At 44.4% G+C, this 20,637-nt stretch overlaps 1 protein-coding gene across 5 annotated transcripts in view; it reads left to right on the top strand.

Annotated features, from left to right (window-relative positions):
- NDP (norrin cystine knot growth factor NDP) overlaps window positions 1-19,742 on the top strand; it is a 36,150-nt gene extending 16,408 nt beyond the window's left edge. Inside the window, exons 1-5 of one of the 5 annotated variants that reach the window (XM_072027966.1) lie at window positions 224-367; window positions 902-1,042; window positions 1,615-2,132; window positions 11,603-11,954; window positions 18,726-19,742. In XM_072027966.1, coding sequence (XP_071884067.1) covers window positions 11,781-11,954; window positions 18,726-18,953 — 402 coding nt within the window. In that variant the 5' untranslated portion in view covers window positions 224-367; window positions 902-1,042; window positions 1,615-2,132; window positions 11,603-11,780 and the 3' untranslated portion in view covers window positions 18,954-19,742. Of the gene's footprint in view, window positions 1-223; window positions 368-801; window positions 1,043-1,614; window positions 2,133-2,842; window positions 2,917-11,602; window positions 11,955-18,725 lie in introns of those variants that run through there. The other 4 variants (XM_013092971.5, XM_027448992.3, XM_072027958.1 and 1 more) reach the window with 4 other exon arrangements.
- The last annotated feature ends 895 nt before the right edge of the window (window positions 19,743-20,637 follow it).

The following is a 20,637-nucleotide window of genomic DNA, read 5'->3' as shown; positions in this document are numbered from 1 at the left end:
CCTTCAGCCCTCCAGGGCATTCATTTTTACATAAAAGGCACAACAGTTATGTAAAAGGTTTGAAGGAGGAGCGTTTTCAAACTTGGCATTCTTCGGAAGAAGGTGGGTAAAGCAGAAAGACAATGTCAGTTTGAAATCTTAAATAACTCAGCTTCTGTGAGCATACAAGGGTTTATTTGAGAGAAGTTTCTGAATTTTGGGTCAGACTGTTTGAAGCATCTGAACTGCAGATTTGCCCACAAATATTAGTACAGAAAATGCTTGCCTGCTTACCCAGCTGGAAAGCCTGCGAGTGTCAGATGATTTAGGTGACCAATTGCAGTAAAGCAGAACAGCTTGAATTTAGGATATCTGACATCAATCACAGGTAAAAATTTTCTTTAAAAAAAAAAATCATCAGAAAAAAAAAAAAGGATATTAATGAGTAATCCAGGGAAAGGGCAGTTTCCCTATGGATATTTTCCAAGTGCAAACACATAGCAAATTTTTAAATTGTTATTTTGAGATTATTCACTTTGCTCCAATTACTCCACTTCACAGTGGTTTGCTTTATCTTGCACACAGTGCATTTATTTAGAAAGGAATTTTATTCAGGACTTATATTCCACTGTCTCATATGTGCCCTCGCATACATATCTCCAGATCTGAAACAATAACAACATCAACAGAAAAACTACATTTCCTTCTATTTCCCAGCTTGCCACTAATAAGTCCCTGCAGAGGGGAGCTTGGCTGGTGGTGTTTTGTGATTTCTCAGATAACAAGAGCTTCGCATTTCTGTGGAATTCCCATTTGCCAGCGAGCTGCTGCTGCCGCTGCCCTGATTGATATATGACTGCAATGGCACTTTTCCATTTGACATTCTCTCTCCCTCTCTCTCCCTCTCTCTCTTAAATAACAGCCCTAACTTTTGTGTGTTGCAAATATAAAAGGCAAGCCATGTGACAGAGGGACAGAAGAACAAAGCATTTGGAAGTAACAGGACCTCTTTTTAGCTCTCTGAAGAGTTGGAGGAAAGGAAGGAGCAGAGCATTTGCCGAAGGTAAGCACACAAATAAGAGATTCCTCCAGATTTTGAGTGTTTCATGGACTTAAATTGAGCCCTTAGCCTCTTTATCTGACAAATACATGTTCCCTGTGTGCCAGTTTTTAACTGGAATGTGATAATGTAGACTGGACACAGCTCTAGTACCTGTGCCTCCTTCTTATCATCGTATCTTTAATTCTGTCTTCTGCCTGAAGGATGCCTGTAAGCAAGTGGAGAGGTAGCACAGTGTGCTTTTGAGCAACTTGCTTAAACTTCTGTTTTTGTGAGCATGCTGGGCTCATGCGTGCAATTCTGTGCTGGCTGTCACTGTATGGCTTTGGAGTGAATGGACGAGCTGGGTGCTGCCCTGAGCTTATAGCGAGAGTGCCGGTACCGCCAGCACTGCCTTTGTCCCATTACAATAGGGCTCTATGAACACAGGCAAGCCTGCTAGTTTAAAGCTGAACTGTTTACTTTTATTACTACTTATGCATGCTGTTCTCTTGCCAGTCATCTGCTGGAGTGCTCAGAATAATTTGAAACAACAGGCAATATTTATTTCTAGCTTTGTGTGTCATGCTTTGCAGGAGCACTTTTAATTTGCACTTTATTATTTATCCAAACTTCTGGGAAGCTTTACTACGGACTGGACAGCACTGACTATGGATTAGACTAGATTTAATACACATCCATGATTGGCTGAAGCCTAGGAGGAAAGCCGCGGTGTTTGCCTGTGCTGTAGCCCCGAGGGGTATATTTAGTAGGTAGCCTACCCCCTCGGCACGACAGATCGTGCGGCGTGGCCGTGCAGGCAGTCAGTGGCGTGGGAGGATGCTGCACGGGACCCCCTGGCCGCCCACTGCAGGACAGGGGGAGGCTTTCAGCACTCTGAAATCCCAGCTTGCCGGGGCAATTCTTCACTCTGCCTCGGTGTCAGGGGCGCAAGCATAGCTGTTCTCTGCCTCTCTGGGGGAAAAGAGGAGTTTCGCTGTTATGAGCCAAGTGATAAAGTACCAGAGGAGTGTGAGTGCAATCCCCCAGTGTGGATACTGCTCCGAGAGAGCCCTGCTGTGGAAGAAAGCCCCATCTCCCTGCTGAGATTCAGGTGAGTGAACTCATCCTATAAAAGTTCAAATTAATGGGTCCAGTAGCAAGAAATAATAGCAATAAAAAAAAGAGTAACAAAGACAAACCACGTGAAGGGCAATCTCAGTTGTTTGAGTTGTTTGTGCTATGCTAGCAAAACGTCCTAGTGACAGCAGAGTAACTCACACCAAATGTGTGTTGGGGGGGATAATTTTCTCGAGGCAAATATGAATTTGCAAGGCAGTGTGTGTGGACTGACCCCTGTGGGACTGTCAAGCAGATTTCTTATCCTACCTTTTAAGCTGATTTAAGTACCTCTCTTAGTGTCCCTGTAAAAAATCTTATTTGTTTCTACCTTGGACTAGCGGCTTGACAAGTAACTTGCTAAAGTTCCTGCTGTTCTTTAAAGATGAAAAAACATTTCCTAAATGCTAACTGTCACAGTTTCTAGAGCTTTGTGACTCTGTCCTAGTTGCTGAGAGGTGAGGACACTGCATACTGGAAGAGAACAGTCGAATGATTATTTAAAACCACCAGTGGGTACAAACTCACTTCAAACCAGTTCCTCACTGTAAAATTATTTCCTATTGGAAGCAGCCCATATGCCTGGTGGGGGGTCAATGAATTGGATATAATAATCGCAGTGTTGTTATTTGTCCTTCCTCCACCTACATTTTAGGGCCTCTATTCTTTTCTTTTGAATTGCTAATGATGTTCGCTTTTGCCCAGGCTGTGGGACCTTACTCATATCTGTGAGCAGTTATGCACATGAATAATTCCCTTGACTTAAATACAACTATTTGGTGAGTAATTACTTACCAGCTTGAATCAGGGGTTACCAATGTGACTTGTACCTTGACATTATTCATGCTGGAACAATGCAGTGTTATTTGTAATACTGGTATTATAAGAAGATGTTTTAAGATTTTCCATTTAAAAGCAAAAGGGGAAGGAATAGAAGACATTTCAGGCTTACAAAATAGAATGTGATTTGATTTAGTTAAGGCATATAATTAGGGGCTACTGCTGATTATTCCAATTACAAGCTCAGATCACTACATGAAGGTGTCCTGTGTAAGTTTCCTGGTTTTGTGCAGCACCTTTTCTTGAACAGATGATTCCTCCTTGCAGAGCAGGACTCTTGTTATGGACAGTCTTGCGTACAGGTATCAGTAGCAATACCCCAGGTAGCCACAAAAGCATGGCTGATGTTGGCAATAGCCATCCACCCCACCAGAACAACCCCTCATGTGTCATAGGGGACAACTCCTAACATGCCATAGGGAACAATTCCTAATGTGCCACGTGTATATTCTTGCTTGCTTGAGTTGCCAGCATTGCAGCGTTTTTTGCCAGGGTGGGAGGGAAGCGAACCACCTCCTTGGAGGTCTGGCACCAATGCCCCAGTGACTCATTTGACAGGGAATCCTCATGGAGTGACTTCATTCCCCATTTCCTGCAGCTGATCCTATCTCCTCCCTGACCCTCTGCTCCCAGATGCTCTTGGAAGTGACCAAGGCTGTCCTTGGATCTTGAAAGGAGCTGAAGACCTAGGGTGCAAAGTTTGCGTGAAGCCAATGAGACATTTGTTTTTGCAACAAGTCTGGCAGTTTATTTATTTAATTGACAGTAAAAATTATTTATTTATTTTCCAAATACTGCTGTTGTAAATGCAATTACAACTATCAGACAGTTATATTACAAACAGGACAAGTTCCTCTGCCTCTAATGTCCCCCTGAGTACCGGGACAGACTTGTTGCTCTGCGGCTTAGGAAAGTTTTGCTACATGAGCCCACACCACAGCCCCCTGTTATTTGAGTAATCCACCTCTTGAGCGTGGCTGGAAGCGGCCACATCAAAGCAAGACACAGAGACCCCGGGGCAGGCAGCTACAGGGGAACTTGCTGCTGTGAAGGATTTTCCCCTAACCCCATCAACTGAGCTCTCAGAGTCCCGAGAGTTTACAACCCTTCCCCAAACTCTTTAAAAATAAAACCCTTACGGCTGCAACCCTCTCACACATATCAAGTCCTTTTGCTGCGCCCTGCTAAACTTTTGCCCTCTGCAATATCTTGTTCCATTGGATTGCTGTGGGTTGTGTAAACACGTGTTTCTTTTCATCATGTTAAGCGTTCAGCCGCTCCGCTCCCCTGCCCTTCTACACACCCTGGTATCTTGGGATGGGGTCAGTAGCCGTGCCTGCTTCACCCTTTTTCCATCACTCTTTCGTTGCTTCCCATTCAACAGCCCTTTCGCCAAAGGCCAGCTTGGTGGCAGGAGAAAAGTGGGGCTGCTGCCAGGTCAGCTCGGTTGGCCATCTCTCTGACCAAAAGCACCCCTCTTTGCCCATTCTTCTGTGCAGGCGTATGAAGAGATGCTTCAGGCTCCGCTGGCTATGATCAGCTGTTATTTCCTTTTTATATGTGTCAGCGTGGAACATATTAAAATTTCTCTGCAGTGGTATGCGTGGAATCCCTCTGATGCCCCACCTCTAACTTAGCTGAACAATAAAAGCAAGGTTGTTGTAAGCCTTTGAGCAGCTGGTGGTCTATATATTCCTTCTTTTTTCACATAATCTAATTCAGACCATTATCCGGGCAGCAGTGGCACTACCACTTCCAGACACCATCGGCTCTTGTCCCATTTACTGGAATTTCGCTGTGTAGTGTGGCGATCCTTTCTACCACGGGCAAATCCAACCTTTCTCCTGGTGTCCCAGCACTTGGCTGCTGATGCCATGGAGACACCGCTCCCAGGAATTCCACTGCATCAGTGTTTTTTAGCTGCTCTTTGTTATTTTTCTATCTGCATCAATCATTGTTACGGCTTACGCTTGTCACATTTTCATGCTTGTTGTTACGGGCCTGTAGAGGCAGCACAGGTTATGTTGCCCTTTAAGACATGTGAGTTGAAGATCTGAGTTAATGCCTCAGCTCTGGTTTGGCAAAGGTTAAGCATACCATGGCAGTGACAATCGCATTACTGTCATAGCAGCACGGCTCAAAGAGAGTGGGACCTAGGGGAACGCTGTTCCCCTTGTTAGAAGACATAAAATTGCTGCCATGAGCCAAATGTTTAGGTTCCCTTATTATCCGAGGTGTACGGATGGTGGCTGGAATTTTTGCTGTGTGTAAAAGAAGAGAGGACTCTGTCCCTAGGGCCAGAAAAGAGGGAACATCCCCTTCCGCTGTTGGTTGTCTCTAGCATGCATAGCTCTCTACTGGTCCTGGTGGCAGGGATGTCTTTGCTTCATATTAAAGAGTAAGAAACTCATTCCTGCTCCCACATCTATTGATAACTATGGTTCTTTAGGCTCTCTAGTCAGTGCCTCAAAGCAGCCTCTAGTCATCAGGCATGCAGAATAATAAAAGCCAGAGAACCAGAAATGCCCACTGGCTTGCAGCACACTCCAACAGGTAGAGGACACATGCCCGAATGCCCTAGACCTCTCAGCAACTTGTAATTTGGCCAAGAGTCATTCTGCCTTATGTTGGGTCATAAGACCAAAGCAGAGGTAATTACTGAAGCAAATCCTATAGCTAATGCTCGGCTGGGAGTATTTGCATTTACCCAGCAGCCACCACCCCGCCGGTCACCTCCTGAGAGCTCGGCTCTGCGCCAGGTGCTTCTCCGAGGGGTGATGCCATCCAGCACCCGCCGGATGAGCAAATGCAAAACTGTCTTCCTCTCGATTCTTGTCCCAGACTCCGGATCAGGACTGTTCTCCTATTCAGCAAGAATAAAGAAAGAATCCGAGGCTGGCATCACCTCGCCATTAAGCGGCGCGCTTCAGAGCTCATTAGAGACGGATCCTATGCATGCCTCTAATCAGTCTATTTAAAGTTTCCTGGAGGCAGGAAAAGGAAAGAACAAAAATACAAGCGCTCTTTTGTCCACCAGAAGCTATTCTTTGCGAGTGTATTAAAAACCTTTCTGGATTTTTTGTCCCTGCCTGTCTGCTGGCCGGGCGCCAGCCTGCGGCACCCACTAGGCTTTGTTATTTCAACCCAGCAGAAACCTACCGGTGGCTCTCCCCCCTCTCGTAGCTACCTGGAGAACTGCAAGTACACTTGGAAACTTCAAGAGGGGGAGCCGAGCTCAGGCTGCTCGAGTGCCCCATGTGTTCCACCCTACGTGCCAGGTCCCCCATCTTGCCCCCACTCGTGGGGTCTTGTGCAGAGGCCACATGGGAGCGAGCCCCATGCCTGCAGCACTGCATTCTTCCTTTGCACATGCTGCAACTACTGTCTCATTGTTTCTTTTGATTTAATTACCATGGTCTTTTCTTCTTTTTCTTTTGTTTGTTTATTTTTTTTCAGTCTGCTTACCAGCACAGTATTTATCTCCAGAAATATTAACATACTAGCAAAGCCTCAACAAAGAAGATGAAGTGTAGGCATTTCTCTGGGCTGCCACCAGTGTGCCTGACATTTCTGGCTGCCCAGAGGCAGTGCCCATTTTCTCTTCTTGGTTTTCAAGGGTCAAGGCTGTAGGACAGAGTAGCCTCAGTAGGACCAGAAGATGTGCTTCCTTTTTGTGGGCATCCAGATGGAGAGGCTCCAACCCCTTCTTTTGAGCCTGTTTTCCTTTTCATTGTTTCCTTCCTTTCTCCTTCCTGTTGCCTACAAGCTGGTACTGGCTCCTGTCAAGCCAAAAAAAAAGCCTTAAGGCTTTTTTCTCTCTTTTTTTTTTTCTCTCTTTTTTTTTTTCCTCCCTGTGCAGAGCTGCACTGCTTTTATGCTGTGGGCATGCAAAGCCCTGTGCTGTGTCTGAGGCTCAGCACCCACTGCCCCTGTGGGCCCACTCCCCAGCCCCATGCCCTGATGGCCACCCCACGGCCCCTCTGCCACAGTTGAGGCAGAAGGGAGGGGAAGAAACCCATCCGAGTGCTGCATGGAGACATTTCCCCCCAAAACTCAAGTTCACCTGCTGCCATGTGGCCGCTCGGTGTCTTGATCAGGTGTTTTGAAAGGTGGCTGTGGAGCAGAGCAAGGCTTTCAAATGCAAGTAGAGGCCAGCAGCTACTTCATTACTGTAACAGAAACAGACCCAACGAGAAGAAAAACACATTTATTTGCATAGCACAGGTTGCCCATCCCCACCTCTCCAGCCCAGCCCCTTTTGTGCCCCTTCTCATGGCAATGGAGACCTTAACCCTGCAGAACAAATCCTGTAACACTGGAACACAGTTTGACCAACACAGTCCTTTCTGTTCCAGTTCAGATCTTGGCAGAGCACACGTCCCCCTAATCCTAACCTTTGTGATTTAAACTTTTTCAGGTATGACAAAGTTCTGGAGAAATCCATTTTGCCCTCCTAAAGATCTTTGTGGCATTTCTGTCCAAACAGCAGTGGTGATCTACACACACACACACACACACACACACACACACACACACAGAGTTGCATATGTGGGTAGTGACACTTTTTTTAGGGCTGGAGTTGGAGAAACTGAGTAGTCTTGTAACTTTTGTGTTTACATAACAAATTCAGAATGAGGGAACCACATGGCAGGATCCAAGTAATTGTGTTTACTAAATATGCACAACATGCAAGGCCAGGCTTAGTTATATATACACACTGCTGCTCCAACTGGATTTTGGCAGCCTCTGAAACATAAAAGACATTGAGTGAATTGAACTGCACCATCGTCGTCAAGCAGGAGTCTCAAGCATGGAAAATACATGGCAAGTGAAGGCCAAGCTGAACATACGTGCATGCCTAATTCACAGGGCTCATGAGCAGGGAACAGCTTAGCAGAAGTACACCAGAAATGAGCTTTTCCATTGCTCCCTTCCTATCTTCCAGAGTAAAAGCTGTGCAGATCCAATAGACCTTCAGAGAATTCCTCAGTTCCTGTTTTTTTCCAAGATACATAGCGAAAGGGAATTTCTGTTTACGTTCTCTCAAAGCAACTGGCTAAATAATTCCAGATGATGGAATTTCTCCACTGTCCTTAAAGGAAAACAAAAACCTCCTTAACCTTCACTACTCTTTAAATTATATTAAGACAATGGTGACAAATCTTTATTTCAGCATTCAAAAAACAGTTAATGATAATGAAAAGTTGGGAAAGTAACCTTAACTCTGCCCTGATGTTCATGTGTCATACAACCTTGGGTTACATGTTTGTATGGTCTTGCTTTGGGATGGCTTCTATTTTTCCCTGCAGTTTTTAGGTAACAGCTGTAGCAGTTTTGGATAACAGCTGTAAGTTAGCATGCTATGTCCATATGAATTCCCCAAAAGTACTTATAGGGGAAGTGCGTTGTAAGCCTTTTATTAACAACGTGTAATGCCCGTATCAGTGAATTCTGAAAGAACGGGGAGGAGTGGTTTTCATCCACTGTTGGGCCAAATATTTTTGTAGCCAATTTTCAGCCTAGGAAGATGAAGTCACCGTTGCATCTTTTTCTTTATTGGATGCTGTAAAGCAGAAGCGTTTTAGCTTCCTCTTTGGTAGCTTGGCAGGTTGATTGTTTACCACAAATTTTCACATGAAAAGAAACCAGGAAAAAGGCAGCTCAGATAAAATAAAAATTTTCCATGTGAAATTCTTGATTTTGACAAAATGAAACAGAACACAAAATGTCATCTTAAGAACATACATATTGATTAATGATTACATATGTACTTCTGCTTTTGGATAGAAGGATAGACAGGAAGCTACAGATGCCACTCCTGATATCATGTACTGTGTAGGATTTTATAATTTCAGACAACATTTCAAAAGGATTACAACTTTTTTTTTTCTTTTAAAGAAATAAATTTCGAATGCTAATTTAAAGTGAAATGCCAGTGCATAATTTCGGTTGGAAATGGAAATGTCATGTCAAAATACTCACTATGGTGATGTACCTGAGGGAAAATATTTAGACCCTTTTTACCCAACCTTTTTTTTTTTCTGCTGCTCCAAATGCATACTGACTTCTGTATGTTTAAATTTACCTGTGAGATTATTTTTTTTTTTTTTTTTCTGTATAGCTCAATTATATGTGGTATTTGTACTTGAGAAATGTATATGTATGCCTCATATAAGTATGGCAGTAGATACTGGATGTGCAAACATCCCAATATTGCTCGCAGACCTGCTTCCAATGCAGACAAAGTCATATTGCCAATATGCCCATCAACAGCAGAACCCAGCTTTTTCACAAAAGATGAGTCACAAAAGACGCCTCTCTTTTTACTAACAAGTAATGTGATAGCACCATTCTTTTCTTCTTTTGGAGTTTTATTATCAGATCTCACTACACGCCTTTGCCAGGAGAGTATCACAGAGATTTCAAAAGATTGTGAGAGCGCTAATACTTTTTGTACAGATTTTGTGCTGTACTTATCCTAAAGAAGGTACACACATTTTCCTTTTCTCACATTTTTCCCTGCTCCTTTCCAGCTTTCTCACAGTATTTTCATGAGGCAGACTCTGTGTCATCCAATTATTTCCTGAAGAAAACTAGAAAGATAAGCCTTTGAAAGCTGAGCCAGGACTCCAGATTTCTCTCGCTGTATTAGATCACGCTGATCAAAACCATAGGAAGATAGAGAAACAAACAAAATGACAGTGGGACAGAGAGAGTGGGAAATGGGGATCCCTGGACATAGTGGTAAATGGGATGAAACCATCCAATATCAAGTAAATTTACTTGGACAGAGAGGGAGTTACTGGGTGTGTAATACTGGTTAGCTATGCTGGAGAGAGACCTTGCCAAGCCGAGTGTTTTGGTCAGCCTCTTTATAAAGAATAGGAAAGTAGGTAAAAGGTTAAACACAAAAAAGTGCATCACTCGTCCTGTTAGCTAATGCTTGGACAGTGTCTCTATGAACCACAGTTGTACATCTCGCTTCTGTGGAGGCTCTGTCCCAGCTCCCATGACCAGGAGGTTTCTGTCTTGCCCTGCTAAAATGTTTGGAGGAATATTTGTTGAGATGAAGGAGATTGTGCACAGATGTATCCCAAATCCTGAGTGTTTAATGTTGCTTAAACTCCATATACTGTGAAAATATGGTATTATTTTTCAGTGCCATATCCACTGAAAAACATTTGCTTAAGGAAATACAGCAGGTCATAGGTAACAGTCTGGGAAAAAATACATATCGTCAGTTAGATGCAGTCCCATAATTTTTCCTTTTCTATTTAGGCACTTGGACAATAGTTTGAAACCCAAAAAAGGCTTTTAAAACTGTCTAACACACAGAGTATCCCTAATTACATTTCTTCACAGCGTGAGACTTTGTATGTCACTTCAGCCCGACAAGTCCCGACTCCCAGCTTGGACGAGCTCTGGAAGTGTTTACCACTGCTATGCACTCCTCTTGCAAAAGTGTTGGAGCGAGCCATCAAGCAGTACACAAATCATTAAGCACTCTGGTGGGGAGGCCTCGCAGTTTCAGGCTGTTTGGGAGATGAGTATCAGTCGTTTCAGAGCATCGCCAGCAAAGCAGAGAGCGGTTTTGAAAGAGCTTGTGTAAGGCAATAAAGGCACGCAGCATCTCTTTAAATAGGCAAGGCACTCGGGAAGAACGTCTCTGCATGAGCGGTGAACTTTTTTACCCCGATTTTCTTCAGAAAGTCCTTACACTTTTAGCTGTACTGACAGCTGCTCTTTGCTCGGTCAGGTTATGTTTGGGTGGGAGATTCACAGCTCTTTCAAGCCATTGCTGTCTGTAGTAAAAGCAAAAGTAAATCGCCCATTTAAGCCTACCAGCTTTGAAATAATTCCCAAGGGCCTGTGGTGGAGCAGCCCAGGGAGATGCCCACCTGGGGAGCTTCTCTTCAGGGTTGTCCTGTGCCTGTTTTGAGGGGGTGGTCTCCAACATGCATCAGAAGCTAGATGACCAAGTGGCAATCTGTGTGACCCCACCTGCATATTTATTTTTTCCCCAATCAATAGCTTACTTTGAGGTACTTTGAGCTTAAGGAATATAATGTGATTTTTAAGATCTTGCTCTAACTAACAGGCACTGCTCTGCTTATGCTTGGGCTGGGACTCAGTGCATCCCTTGTCCCTGCAGGAGAGCAGCACACAGCCTGTGGAGCATCCTTCCTGTTTACTGCCTGGGAAATTCCCCCTAGGGCTGCAGGAGGCAGCCTGGCTGTGCCCCCCCAGCACCTCAAGCATATTTTTGACACTTTGAGAGAATAAGCACTCCTTCCCATTTGCAACATGCTCTGATGTGTTACTGATCACCAGCTTTGAGGGGACCCCATTAGGGACATCACCAAGTCAAAAAGATGGGTGTTGCAGCACTGATGATATTACAAGTTAAAAGGTTCTCCCTAGTAGAAAGACAGAGCAGGGCTTAAAGGAACAAGGCCTTGACATCTCATTCCTAATGTTGCATGCTGTACCTACTGTGGGAATGATGCTTGCTCAGAGAGTGTATTTTGGCAAGCAAAAATCCTATGAGCCTTATTATTATTTATGTCAGTTTTTCTCCAGAGCTTTTTTTGGTTAGGTTTGTGATTTATGGTGTTTTTATTCCAGCTACTCGGGAGATTCTCTGATGGATTACAATCTCAGTAAACTCTAACTCCAGAAGAATGACAGCTAAGAGACTTAAACCAGACTTTTTGCTATCCTGGAGAGGAACTGGGTCCCACGACTTGGAGTTTTTTTAATACTCTACCTCCCTCTGCTGTTATCACCGCGAAGTTCCTCAACAATGGGAAATCATGTACTTGCGGCTTCTATTTCCATGCTCTCGCTCCTGGCAATGATGGGAGATGCGGACAGTAAAACAGACAGTTCCTTCATGATCGACGCTGACCCCAGTCGCTGCATGAGGCATCACTATGTGGACTCCATCAGCCACCCCCTGTACAAGTGCAGCTCGAAGGTAAGGGCTCCTCTCACCCCCCTCACTGACTGGCAGGGGAGTTGTTAAAATGAGCCTTTTTGCGTGAGTCCCTCTGTATCAGTTCCCTGTGACCAAAATGCAAATGCAGAGATAGACAGAGATAGAGACACCTGAGCGTACATGTCAGGTGGAGAGGAAGTCTCCTGGGTCTTTTCTTCTTCACCTTTTCAAAAGGAGAAGCACACAGTGATGGGTCAAAGTAACATGCACTAAGTGAATCAAGTCAAAGGAGCAAGTTCGGGGCTCAGCTGCCAGCACCAAGGAGATGGGCAAGTTTGGAAGTGTAGATCATCCCAGTGAGACCCCTCCTGCAAGTGAGTCTTTAATCCAGAGCATGTAAACTTACAGCTTGTGAGACTGAGCACTGAGATAAAGAATCAAGCTATAAAGTGGTAATGAAAAAAGAATGTGAAAAACACTTCTGATTTTTTTTCCCCATTTAGTTTCAAGGCCTTTGTTTTTGTGAAGAATGCCAATTGGATGTTTACTTTAGGGCTTCACAGAGAGAAATACAAGCTTGCCTTTCCTTTGAGATTTCAAGCCTGAAAAATCTTGTGTTGAAACGGTCAGTATATGTAGCCCACAGTCATTTATTTCATTGTGCAGAGAAAAAGAATAGGGAGAAACAATGGGAAAATCCTTGCTGGTCCTCTTTGTCTTGTCTTCATTTGTTCCAAATGAACTAAACCAGTGTGTATGCTGTCTCCACATTGGCCGTCCTTCTGTCCCTCAGAAAGAGATTTGCCTCACACACCCAGCTCCCTGGGTTGGCAGAAGGGAGCAGCAGCCCACGGCAGCACTTTTGCTGGCTCTGGAACATGTAGGAGAGCAATCAAAGATGAGTGCATGGTGGGTTTTAGGGCAGGAAGGCTAGCTGTGGTGTTGCCTAGGAGCAAAGCCCAGCAGCATCAAGCCTGGGAGATTTGAGAAGGGAGGAGTCACGCTGGCTGCAGAGACCCCTCTTCCTCCACCTGAGTCCCTTTGCATGCAGAATATTTGTTTCTTGGGCTCAACGTGTGGATGAGGCAATACCACTGGCAGCAGAAGGCCATAACGTGTAGAATAAAGCACAGAGAGACGCATCAACAGAAAATCATCCCAGCCCAGTGCCCAAGCACCAAGAGGTGCCTGTGGCAGTGGCTGGGTACCATCAGTGGGGCTAGGGGGCCCGGCAGCCTCCAAACTGGGCACGTGGAAAGGCCAAACTTGGGGCTCCCTTACACCCATCTCACAGCCTGCTGGGCTGTGTGGAGAATGAGCTCTCATGTCCCAGTCTGTCCTCTCCTGTGGGCTGGCACCCCTCCGATCCCTGGCTGCAGTGAGCTCCCACAGCACAGCTTTGCCTCTGCTTCTTGCCTCTCCAGCAGCCTCTCCTGTCCCCAGGACTGGTGCCTCTGTGCTAAACACACTCCCACATCCCTCAAAACAGCCCCCACAGCACCCCATCTGTGGTTTTCTTATTTGTTCAGGGCATTGCTTCCTGCACAACTCATGGGCTTTGATTCCTTGGCTGGGCGTCTCAGTGGCTTTTAGGGTAACTGTGTTAGGTGGAGCCTGTGTCCCTGTGACCAGGAGTTGTGACTGCACCTCTCCAGCATGCTGTCATTTGTTTTGCACCATGGCTGAGATGTGCATGCTCCTGATCACTCGAACAAAGCCCTTTTACTGTGTTCCTGCCTTCCTTGCTCTGTTTCTTCTCCTAGTTTTTCTTAAAATCCCAGCTGGTGCAGGCATCAGATAGGGCACTGGTTTTGTGAAGGAAACACAAATACTTCCTTCTCTTTGAGAGACAAGGAAGGAAGGAAGGAATCCCACCACCAACTCAATTTCTTATCATCCCTATGACAGAGAAAAGCAATCAAGCTTGTAGGAGTAAGACTGATGGAAATAAGAACAAGGAAGACAATCTAATGAAAAACATATTATTTTAAAATAGGGCTTTGAGAAAAAAAAAAAAGCAAAAAAAAAAAGCTGTTGACATAAACATGATGTAACTCTAACTGTGAAAACGTCCGTGACATTTTTTTGAAATCAAGCCTTTAATGGAAATCATGTTTGAAAATATTATCACATCTTTTGTCTTCCCAAATTCCACAACAGTTTCAAGAAAAGTGTTTTAACAATACTGTAAGTTGTATGGATTTTCTCATGAAGTGGAAAATGAAAAAAGTTGAAAAGTTTCCATACAAAGCAGAACAATTTTGACTTTTCCTAGAAACCTTCTTTCTGCTTGTTAAGTCAAGCTTTTTTTTTTTTTTTTTTTTTTTTTTAAGGTCTCAGGAATCTGAATCATTCTGCTAGACATATGGCTTCTGTTCTGGATTTAGCATATAAACACAGATCGATATTAGACTTGCTAATGAAAATTAGACACAATGCCTGCTCCTATATATATATAGTGATAAAATATAAACAAGCCAAAAAAAGGCAAGTTCTGCTGGCATAGCTGTGGGAATTGTGGTACCTCTTGTTTCCACTGAGTTTCTATTGTGGAGCTTGGACAGACAATTTCTGTCAAGCAGAGACTTTGCCCATTTTTGGCATGACGCATTGGTTCCACCAAGCCGTCCCTTTTCACTCTGTATGTTTTCCCATTTAGTGCAGCGTAGAATTACAGAAGTTAAAAATGGCTTCAGAAATTGCAAGATGCATTGCATTTGCTGCCTGTCTTGGTTAAAAAAGGATTGTGTCCGCCATAACTCTCTGTGGAGGCTGCCAATTGTACCCACATGGGAAGTAGTTGGGTTACATTTGGAAATGTCCAGCTAATGTAATTTAGCCATTAAAATCCCTCTTGCTTGTGACTTCGAGCAGATGTTGAAAACAGGTTTCCAAAGCCTTCAGAAATGTAGTCCATTATAGTAACAAAATGTATAGAAGATACAAAGGAGGGATGAAAGAAAGAAATTTGTTCCTGAAAAACTCTGTTTTCCTTTGACTTCAAGGAAATATGTGTGTCAGCTCATGAATACTGCCTTTCCGGACCATACTGGTTTCTGCCTGACCTCTGTCACTGATCTTAAATGTGCTGGATCATCTCACCAGTGCAATCAGATCCTCATAAATTACAGTATTGGCTGTCACAAGTGCTTCCTCCAGATGTGCTGGAGGAGTGCTACCATTGACAGCCTAGGAGCAAAGAATCCAGGCCAGAGAGACGTGCCAGATGAAGAAAGATTTAGGAAATGGATGAAGACGTTTGCTCAAGAGGTGGCTTGTGAGCTTTGCAGCTATTCCTGTTTGTGGCTAGGCTGTGTGCAAGTCAAGCCTTTGCTTGTGCATTTCAGCACATCTGTTCTCTAGGCCTCGGTGTGCTGCTGAGGGGTGTGGAGCAGAGGACTACAGACACCCGCTGTAACAAACCAGTTCTAAATTTCCAGCCATCAGATGCTTATGAGCTTGCTGACTTTAAGTAAGAAAATATATTTTTCTAGCTGCTCAAACAAGCATGCAGAACCCCTGCTCCTCTCGTCTTGCATCACACTGCGCTCCCGTGAATAGCACCGCAAGGTGACATGCACAGGCTACTATGTGCGGGGGAGCAGGGGAGCCGAGAGGCACGGATATCAGGTTATAAAGTACCCACACATTTTTACTATATATACACTTACTGTATTACTGTGCTATGCCATCAGATCATTACTAATTATTCAGGCGATAATCTCTATTGCGCTATGGTATACGCTGCAATAAACAGCTGGTGCAATTGATTAAATGGCAAAGCAAAGCTTTTAAAGTACATGCTATTTCCAGCTCATTTGCACACCTGCTAAAATCTGCTGGTGCTGTTTGGGATCTATGAAGAGGAGGTTAAATTATGCCGAGGGCTTCAGGTTAGTCCAGAAGTTTAGAAAGGCATCAAAATGGGAAATCTGAACAGTTTTTCTCCTGCAAGCTTGACTAGAGGGCCATGGAGTAATGCCTTTTGTAAAAATTTACACTGTAATCCAAAAATAAGGCGTAAAACCAGCACTGTGCATTTGATGTGATTAATACTAACCATCCTCTTCTGAGGTATGGTAAAACTAGGTAGCCAGCAAAATCTGAGTTTGAAACTAGAGTATCCAAAGCATGAAGCATGTTTTAAAAGAAAAAGCTCGCTAAGCAATTATAAATGCAGTTGCGTATTGAAGAAATATTGATTGGTTTTGCACTAGAAAGGGTGAGATAGGTATCGACACATCAGATAATTCTGCCCTATTGCTCTATTTGCACTGCAGCTCTTCTGTAGTCCTTAATCCTGTTCCTTAGCGAGTTGATGTGTTTTTTTTTTTTTTTTTTTTTTTTTTTTTTTTTTTTTTTTTTTTCCCCTGGTGTTTCCAATAGTACCTGCCAATACAGGAGCAGATGTGTGCCATAACCTCCTTAGGATAAAAGTGCTAGAAGTGACTAATTGTTCCAGCTCCAGATGCATCAAACATTAGAAGTCATGACCATCGTACAGAAATGTGTGCTGTCACATTCGATCCAAAATCACAGAATCATAGAAATGTTGGTTGGAGGGGACTCTGGAGGTCCCCTGAACCTCCCAGAAAGCAGCTGGTGGCCATTTTATGTCCCCTATTGGCATTCCTGAAGACCATTTGTCTGTGTTGTCTTTATAACTCTCCTTTGAGTGATTGCAGGCTGCAGCTGGATTGCTTCTCGGTCTCCTCATCGGCCAGAAGCTGGGGAAGAGACTGCTCATGTTCTGATGACCTGCTCAGAGTGGGGGGCCTAAGAAGGGCTTCAAGATGCAGGGAAGGAAACTGATTGTCTTAAATGTCCTAATCTGCTGTCTTTCCTTTGCAATGCACACAAGGTTAGACACCAATGTCGCTCTTCACCAGCTGCCTGACTCACTATGGGAAGGGAGTTTTGTTTGCCAGGGGATAAAAGTGGATGTTCATCTGTCAGTAACGGGGTGCTAGGACTGTAGTAACTGTCCCTTGCCCTCTTCTCATACACACTAAATACACTGGCATGATGGAACCTGACGTTGCTGATACATCCAAAGCTTACATGTGGCTCAACATTATACAGGAATTTCATTCCCATACCTGTATTGCTAACAGTTGAAGTGAATTTTCTTATGAATAGGCAGAATTAAAGAAAGGGGGCAATAAATTCATACTAAGAATCAAGAAAGATGGCAAGTTTATTGGAGAGCAACAAGAACCTCTTTCTTAATTAAACTGAGGAAGAAGGTGGTAGGTACCAAGCCAGCACATCAGCTCATGAAGGCAACTTCTTTGTGGTCAGCCCATGTTGACTGAAGTGTAATTGTTAATATATTAGTGCATTTCCAAGTAACCATTTTAGCATGCATCTATGCTTGGAAGAGACATTTTTAAGTACTGTACAAAGTATGTTCATTATGGATGATAAGTGCCTTTCCCGAGGACACCGGCAGTGATGGTATATTGTACTTGGTGTTTTGTAGCCAGTCAAGTATGAGCAGTGAAAGAATTTCAGAGGTGTTTAACATTGTAAAATATTTGCTGTCATATCTGTAGTTGTCCTTTTGGATTGTCTGGAGAAGTCATGAGATGTGTGCAACAGAGTTAAAATGCAATTATCTTCTTTGGTTATAGGATAGAGTTACTACTCTATTAGTGGATATTTTATAACCTTTGCTACATTTTTACCTTGCTTGGATGTTACAAAAAGTTGATATTGAACTTTGTATTCGTTAGCCAGAATTAGCTGATTTGGACTTAAATAATATTTAATTCCCCAAGAAGGTATGAGAGGTTGTTCATAGCTCTACAAAATTTAGCTCTGCAAGGTGATACCAGTTGTTTCTAGCCACATGATCACCTGATCATGAAGACATCATTTCCACATTTTATATAGAACTTGGGAGACTGTAGCTATCTCACCTGCTCAATAAGGGATTTTTGGGAAGGGAAGCAGGTGGCTTCTCATGGGATTTCATTCCTTAGCACCTCCCATTGTACAGGTTATCCTATCCTGGGTACAGCTCAGTCGGTGCACCCAGGAGAAGATCCATGGAGCTTGTACTGCTTTTGAAAATCTCACTGGTGAACCCTCACACTTAGCAAGGAGTTCATATCTATTTACATTTTTACTGCCTTATGCTATGCAGCGCATTTTATACAGACACAACTGATATAATTATACATAACATATACATACACAATTGCAAATACATCTTCCAGGTGATCTTTGCAGACAACAGAGCTAGAAACTTACTGCTTTAGAAGCCATAAACTAAGCTGCTTCTTTATATTGCTAATTTATATGTTTATATATCTAAGCATTTGAGAGATTTACTGGCCCTGAGGACCAGTTCTGCTGATCACTACTATATGAACTCAAAACATTGGAAAACATCCAGCTGAAGCATCGGTTTGGCTGATGATTTAAGGGTTTGGCTGCCGCAACCCCAGGATTAGCAAGCCACGCCTGCAGTCACTGTGCCTGGAAAATGGGGCCGGCTGCAACTGTTTGGAGTCCTCAGGTCAGCTTTCAGAAAGCCAGGCACTGTATTTCTTATCAGTAATGGTGTCTGGGTGCCCAGAAGGACCTTTTCCTGTTTCCTCCCATCCACATTATCTCCTCAGCTCACTCGGGCATAGCTCCAGGGCAGTGTATGCATGGGGCCAGGTGCCACCACCCCGGCGGGGAGATGCAGGAGGTGAATGAAGGTCAGCCAGACTGGAAGGGCCTGCCCCATCTGCAGGTGCTAGCATGCGTTCTCGCAGCCACCAAGGCACGTTTCCTAACCCGTTGTCTCTTCCTTCGCAGATGGTGCTGCTGGCTCGCTGCGAAGGACGCTGCAGCCAGACGTCGCGCTCGGAGCCGATGGTGTCTTTCAGCACCGTCCTAAAGCAGCCTTTCCGCTCCACCTGCCACTGCTGCCGGCCCCAGACCTCCAAGCTGAAAGCCATGCGGCTGCGCTGCTCGGGTGGCATGCGGCTCACCGCGACCTACCGCTACATCCTCTCCTGCCACTGCGAGGAGTGCAACTCCTAGGGGCCTGCCCACCACAGCAGGATGCTGCTGCTGGGGAAGGCTCCTGAGAAGTAACCCTGGGTGAGGCCAGTGCTCCCAGCATGGGGTTGCAGGAAGGACACGACTAACCAAGCTGGGCTGGAGCCAAGAGCTAACGCAGAAAACCTCCTGGGGCCCTGGATGCTGCCAGTACCAATGCACAGTCTGTGATAAAGGCAAAAGCACGTGGACTTGTTTTTGAGAAACCTTTTTTTTTTTTTTTTTTCCTGAAAGGATATTTTTGCCAGTTTCTTCTTTTTCAGGCCCAGCCCTGACGACAGAGGGGTGCCTTCTCTATAGGCCCAGGGCAGCAAGGGAACAGGGAAGAAGGTCAGCTGGATGGCAGCGCTGCTCTCTGGAAGTCGGCGTTTGGACAGAGGGTGGGCATCAGTCCCACACACCACCTCTTAACCTGTCAGTGTATTCTCAGTCTCCTCATTGTATTGGTTTTCAGACAAACTGTGTCGTTGGCAAGGGTTACCTGTTACCAATCTAGCAGACAACTGCTGGATAACTTTAACTGTGGTTTAGCAGAAATTGCAAATATATAATTGAAAAGTGAACCCGGTATGAAATGTAGTGCTGGGATTACCCAGTGCCAGCTAAAATGATTATTTGTGGTACACAGCATCGCAGTTCAGTGGCTGAGGAACTATTTAGAAGTGAAAAGTCATGAGACTCATTTTTCCCCTCTAAAAACCTGGAAATGTGACACATGGCAACTGTCACAAAAGCCATTACTCAAACTCTAGAAAATAAAAAAAATTAAAATGATACATAATAAGTGGAGTATTTTCTTGACTTGGGTAGAACTCTTGATGTGCAGAGCCACTAAAATAATCACGGAATCACAGAATTTCTAGGTTGGAAGAGACCTCCAAGATCACCGAGTCCAACCTCTGACATAACACTAACAGTCCCCACTAAACCATATCCCTAAGCTCTACATCTAAACGTCTTTTAAAGACCTCCAGGGATGGTGACTCCACCACGTCCCTGGCCAGTCCATTCCAATGCCTCACAACCCTCTCAGTAAAGAAGTTCTTTCTAATATCCAACCTAAAACACCCCTTTAGCCCGTTCCCCCATCCTGTCACCAGGCACGTGGGAGAACAGACCAACCCCCACCTCGCTACAGCCTCCTTTAATGTACTTACATGTATAAAGAGTGATAAGGTCATCCCTGAGCCTCCTTTTCTCCAGGCTGAACAAACCCAGCTCCTTCAGCTGCTCTTTGTAGGACTTTTTCTCCAGAACCCTCGCCAGCTTTGTCGCCCTTCTCTGGATTCTTTTGAGCACCTCCATGTCCTTCTTGTAGCGAGGGGCCCAAAACTGAACACAGTAATGACCAAACCTAGGGTTTATTTTCATCTGTAGACCACTGAGCATCACTTTTGCTTTTAATGACAGGCAGGAGAATCCCATTGGTGTGCCCACAGGAGTTTTAAAGCCAAATTTGAACCCCAGTGTTATCCACTGAGCCACAAGGGCTGTGTTTTGATTTACCTAATGATCTGCTACCTGGGGCGCTGGTGGATTCACCATCCAGCTTGGCAGCAGCTGGATGGGCTGTAGGCCCACAATGACCTAGATAAGCCATTATTTGGACAGAAATGAAGATGCCAGAGACATCCCTATCAAGTAAGGACTCAGGTTCAGTGCAGTT

This window comes from Anas platyrhynchos, chromosome 1 (genome assembly GCF_047663525.1).
Source record: "Anas platyrhynchos isolate ZD024472 breed Pekin duck chromosome 1, IASCAAS_PekinDuck_T2T, whole genome shotgun sequence".
In the NCBI taxonomy this organism is placed as follows: Eukaryota; Metazoa; Chordata; class Aves; order Anseriformes; family Anatidae; genus Anas; species Anas platyrhynchos.
This window is presented reverse-complemented; position numbering and strand designations above follow the sequence as displayed.